General features: G+C 38.5%; 1 protein-coding gene across 1 annotated transcript in view; it reads left to right on the forward strand.

Annotated features, from left to right (window-relative positions):
- Nucleotides 1-5,971, forward strand: part of LOC109300338 (transmembrane 9 superfamily member 2-like) — a 59,608-nt gene that overhangs the window by 1,617 nt on the left and 52,020 nt on the right. The window contains exons 2-5 of the mRNA XM_019521021.1: nucleotides 452-519; nucleotides 1,766-1,859; nucleotides 2,900-3,027; nucleotides 3,281-3,410. Of these exons, the coding sequence (XP_019376566.1) occupies nucleotides 452-519; nucleotides 1,766-1,859; nucleotides 2,900-3,027; nucleotides 3,281-3,410 (420 nt within the window). The remainder of the gene's footprint in view (nucleotides 1-451; nucleotides 520-1,765; nucleotides 1,860-2,899; nucleotides 3,028-3,280; nucleotides 3,411-5,971) is intronic.

Here is a 5,971-nt window from a genome sequence, read left to right on the forward strand (position 1 = left end):
GGCTTTTGGTGCCGTGCCTGTAACCCTAACACGTGGTCCTCAACTGGGGTGCTCTGGGGTGCCTCGAGATGCTTGCAGGGGTGCCATGGCATTAGGTGTGCAGCCCCGATTTGCAAGGCAAACCCAGAGGTTTCTGATAGGACTAAAAACACGGCTGCAGTGTTTCTGAGCTCTTTGCAGCTTTAGAATCACTCTAGTATTTGTCTCTAGTCAAAAAATCAGTGAAAACTGGCATTTTTTGAGAGGGGACTTGAATCTGGCCAGGGCGTGCCGATCTAAGAAGACTGAGGCCTGCTGGCCTAGGTGCAGCCTGGGGAAGAGAGAATCAACCACTTCCCCATTTGGCCTGGGTTTCATTAGTTGAACAGGCTTTTCAGGGTCCCACAGGCTTTATTTTTTTCATATTCCTCTACATATTATTTTTGTTTTATTTTCCTTCCCATTCCTTTAGTCGCTCATTGAGTTGTTTGTGAACAGACTGGACTCAGTGGAATCAGTCCTACCTTACGAATATGATGCGTAAGTATATTGCAGACAGATCCTGGCAGTGTTGGGAAGCCTGTTTTCAGTCCTGTGCTTTCAATGCAGTGTTACAACTTGTCATGTGATGCAATGTCTGTGGAGCCTGAAAAAATTATCAGACTAGGTGAAGGAATACATTTTCATATTTCTCTGAGAGTAATTAATTGGGGACAGTGAAGATGAGGGGGGTGGGTTTGCCATGCATCCCATTTGGGAGGTCCAGGTTAATCTCTTGTCATATATATATTAAAAAACTATGAATAATTTGAAGTTCATTTGCTGGGAAACTAGAGGCTTTCAGTTTCTTTTTCTGTCTCTGTTCAAGGTTGACAAGAGAAGAAATGTGGTTTCCCACCTCTGAGCTTTTGTTTAATTTCTGTTGCTATTTATTTTTGGGAGGTAGTATTGTGAAACTTGTGGAATCCACTGGTGAATAACAAGTGAAACGCAGAAGAATCTCATAAATTTCACTGTGTGTTTGCTTGGTAGCAGCAGATTACTTACTGGAGTTTGTCTCAGATTGCAAACAGAGGTAGCAGTTATCTTTAAATGTTGCACAGATCTCAGTGACTTAGGCCTGCATGCAGTTGGGGGGAAGCTCAGTCACCAGTGGCACGTATTTTTTATCATGCCTTTTAGATACTTATATGTGAAGAGTAGCTCCAAAATAGTTAGGTTCCTCCCCTTCTCCCCCAGTCTTCCTCTGTTTTAAAAAAAAAAAAAAAAGTGCTGGGGAAAGTTGTAGAAAAATTGATGGCCTCATATTTTGCCTCCTAGTATAAATGTTGTCAAATACTTCCTCTTTGGAATGCACAACAAAACCCCATGCAAATTATTTTTTCTCTGAAATGATATATTTTATTATTCTTCCTTTGCCCTTGTCCTGTGAAAGGAATATAAGCAATGACTTACGTGATTCTTTTTTTTTTGTTTGTCTGAAGCTTGCAAAATGCATTTTTCAAAAGGCCCTGGCACTAAGATATGACTGTTTTATATCTAAAAGAAATGTTATTTAGTCTAGGGAGTGTCCTGGAGGGCAATTGATATTTTGTATACAAATGATCTAATCTCTTTGAAATTAGGTTGGTTTTTTTTTTTTTAATGGAAATGGATGTTAACCATTGGTGATAAGAGGCATAAAGACTCCAAAATCAGGGATGTGGTTTAATGAACAGACTTCTTTTTAAAATTAATTTCAGCTGAAGTGGGTTTGTATTAAGGATTTTTTTTTCTTTTTCTTCAGTTTTGATTTCTGTCAAGATAAGGAAGAAAAAAGACCTTCGGAAAATCTTGGGCAAGTCCTTTTTGGGGAGAGAATAGCATCATCACCGTACAAGGTTATTCCAGCTCTTGAACATGACACTATTGTACTTGATAGTTATAATCTCAACTCTGCTTAGTCTTTCCTTTTGTTAAGTTCAGCAGACTGAAAGCAAGCATGCGTTTTGGACTGTTAGTGTAATGTTGCATTTCTTTCCTTATAAAATGTGAAACTTACTGAATGGTAAGCAAGAACATCTAAGAAAACCACTAAATGGTTTTCCCCAAGAGTACTCAATGTTATGTTTATTTTATAGAGAATATTCAAGTAGAAGTCCTCATATGACCAAAATTTTGGTTACTGTACAATGGAAATTGAGACAAACTAATCTACTCTACCAGTACGCATGCACTTTCGGAAAACTGTTTATGACATGGCGATGCAAATGTAGAGAATTTTGACATCCTATTTGTTTCCCTGTGACAGCCCACAAGCTATGTACTATCTTCTTATTTAAGTATTGCTTGTCTACACTAGGACTTCTAATTGTGCCTTTTACACCTGCTAGCTGACAATTGTAAATTCTGACCTATTTTAAATGTGTGAAGACATTTTTTTCCTAATGGAAAAGTGCACTTCAGCTGGAAAGGTTCATTGTCTTTCCTGTATTTTTGGTAACATTACTGTAGGCTCTTAGAGCATCTATCCTTGATGAGTCTAAAAGCTTGCATTGAAATCTGGTATTTGAAATGGATGTTGTTAATAACCTAATTTCCTGACGTACTGCGGTGAGCAAAACTGAGTGGGGGAGAAAAAGAATTATATAAATAGTTTTTCCTATCAGTTTTCAACTGAAGAAATCTTACTGTTAACATGTCATGTATTTGTATAATTCTGACTGGAGATAGTATGCTTTTAAGAGTGAGCAATGTTTTGGACAAGACATCTGGAAATCTTGGTTCTTAAAGTTAAGTTGAAGTTTAGTATAAAAAACAGACTGACTTCAGAATTTTTTTTTTTATCCTGAAGGGCAAGGATCTGGATGGGAAAAGACTTTAAGAAGGAATTTTGGGAACATAATTTTAAAATTGCGCTCTTTGTGTGTGTTTGTAACAGTTCAAGTTTAACAAACCTGAAACATGCAAGAAAGTTTGTATAAAATCGTATGACCCAGAAAATGCTAGTGACAGAAATAAACTGGAGTTTTTGAAGAAGGGAATGCAGCTGAATTATCAACATCACTGGTGAGTTTAGATATACTCTCCATTTTTCATTTTGTTGCTTGTAGTTAATTTAACACAACATAATTAATTGTTCCAAATGGGCACATTTGTGCTTGCTATCTCATAATTATTCTGCAACATAATGTTCATTATGACCTAATGAAAACCCTGTGGCCTTTTTCCTTGAATATTGCATACCAATGTGAAAATGAAGGAACAACTAGATAACATTTCTTACTGAGGAATTGCCTGTTTAAAATTTTTTTTTGTCTAGGATTATTGATAATATGCCTGTAACATGGTGTTATGATGTGGAAGATGGACAAAAATACTGTAATCCAGGATTTCCAATAGGATGTTATGTTACTCCAGCTGGTAGAGTTAAAGATGCTTGCATTATCAATGTAAGTGGTGAGAGCTTATTTCTTTAATATAGCCAGATTCAACTTCTGCAAAGCTGTAGTGGTCAGTCAGTGCTTGTGTTCTCTCTGGTACTTGTTAAGTTTTCTTTTCCTTAAAGAAACTGGGTGCTTGAGGAGTCCAGAACAGAAGATCTATAGAACAAGTCTAAACTGTAAAACACATTCAAACACATATTTATAAAGCTGCTGTAAACAGTATAGATAATGGTGCAAAACGGCTTCATTGATCAGTTTTTGCTAAAGCATTATTTTTGAAATTACATTTTGGAATGATAGCTCATGTTTAGTCTCCAGCAGCAGGATATTTTTTTTCCTAAGGGTTGGGCAGTTCAAGATGTACAAGGGTAAAACTCCACTCTTCACATAAGTTAATGCTTTATTCTTCCCTCCCCCCTTGCTAAAGAAATGGTGAAGCTCTAGTCCTGCAGTGAATCTCATGCAGGTAAATACCTACCCCCATGTAAAGGCCTGTTACCTTAATAGTGCTCTATTTGCACATAACCTGTGGTGTGTTTGTTAGGAAATAAACCTTTCAGTGAATACCCAGGAATGGATATTGAAGTGTCAGTTGCAGAAAGCGTAGCATTCGGGGAAATAAGACCTTAAAACACCAGGTTCATTCTGAATGCCAGACAGCTTTGACAAAGAAAATAATTCTATTAGCAGGAAGCTGAAGGGAGTGGAACTTGGTGGCACGATGAATGATGCACTAATATTTTTGGGAAGTATTGTCACATAGCCACAAAAAAAAATTGTATACAGCAATGGATTTTTACCAGCAACTGGCCAGCATGTTATTAATACAAAGCTGCTTAGTACAAAAAAAATGTCTTTGGTTTTGATACCTAAGTAACACTGAACTGCATGTTGTTCTCTCAGCAAAATCCAAACCTGTGTATAAAGTGCGTTCCAGCATGTATGCTAGCTGTGCTGTAGAGTCTTTCTTCACCATAAATAAAGTATTCGGACAAATTACCAAGCTACAGATAAATTAATCCATTGATATGGCATAGTGTCAGGAAAGAAATTGGCGAATGGGCACAGAAGACTATCTTGCAGGCCTTGTGAATGTAGGGTTGAGATGTATGTTTTAGGAAATATCAGTATTTTCTGAGGGCACATCAAAATACATATTCCATCTTGCCTAAATTCTGAAGAGTTAGCATTTGAAAATAATAAAAATAATAGCATAACATACCAAGACCTGCTATGAATGCAGGGCTATACAGTAATTGTGATGTTTTTTGGTTTTAGTGTCCTCCTAATTTCCTAACACTGTGCAAGGTTTGATGGAGAACAAAATGGTTGCTACAACCATGGATTCTGGAGCATTGTAGCAAAATGCCAGAAATTAGCATCGTCATTAATATTATGGTTCTAGTCACAAGCGGGAGGAAGAGACTAGATGCACTACTTCTTAGATGGTCAGTTTTTCTCTCCCGTCCCCCAGCGTCAGAACTCCTTAACTTGGTTTTTGGCTGTAACCGTGTCGGTCTAAGGACATAGGCAAGCAGGGTTCTTTGGGTAGATGTGATATCTTTTATTAGACCAACTGAGTAGTTGGGGGGAGAGGGTTGTTTTCTTTTGGGTGCAGTCACCCTTCTTCAGGCATAGGGAGTCTCTGCTGTTCTGAGACTCCAAGGAATGAAAGAAGCTAGAAGGGTGACAGGATGTCGGTGAGCATGTAAATAGGTGGAAATTAAGAAGGGGTTGGGGAGTGAGGAAGCCAAAGGTAAGTAAGGGAGACTCTCTACAGGAGTATATTGTCAATGTAGAGAAGAGATCTTCTGTGAAAAAAGTAAATAGCTGGAAATTAGGAAGACAAAGGGCAGAAAAGGAGGGGAGGAGAAGGGGTGGGGGAAGAAAAGTGTAAGAGATCAGTGGCAGGTACCTGGTGAATCAGATGTCAGGTAGGTTGTAATGTGTCATAAATCCAATGTCTATACTGGGCCAATGATTTTTTGCATCCAGTAGATGTATGGAGTGAAGTTTGTAGACTCATCTATGAAAGGTGTGTTGTAGGTTCCCTTTGAGGATTAGAACTGAGAGCTCAGAGAGGGAGTAATTGTCCTGGGAGAAGTGTGCACCCACAGGTAATTGGGTGTTCTTGTCTTTGATGGATTTTCGGTATGCGTTCTTTCTGGTGCACAGTTGTTGTTTGGTTTCTCCTACGTATTTTCCATCGGGGCATTCAGTGCATTGGATGAGATGTATTACATTTCTAGAGGTGCAGGTATAAGATCCAGGATTGGTGATGATTTTGTTGTGGGGTGTAGTTATTGTGGGAGTGGTGGAGATTTGTTGGCAGGTCTTGAATTCACTCCCTCTCTGAGCTCTCAGTTCTAATCCTCAAAGGGAACTTACACAAGATCTGATTCACCAGGTACCTGTCAGACCTGACCTCTTACATTTTTCTCTCTTCCCTCTTCCTCCCCTCCTTTTCTACCCATTTGTCTGCCTAATTTCCAACTATTTACTTTTTCACAGACTAGATTTTCAAGGTAGAAAAGAGGCACTGCTGTAAAGTCTCCTTTACTTACCTT

The sequence above is a fragment of the Gavialis gangeticus genome, unplaced genomic scaffold (genome assembly GCF_001723915.1).
Source record: "Gavialis gangeticus isolate Ggan-Ray unplaced genomic scaffold, GavGan_comp1, whole genome shotgun sequence".
NCBI classification, from domain to species: Eukaryota; Metazoa; Chordata; order Crocodylia; family Gavialidae; genus Gavialis; species Gavialis gangeticus.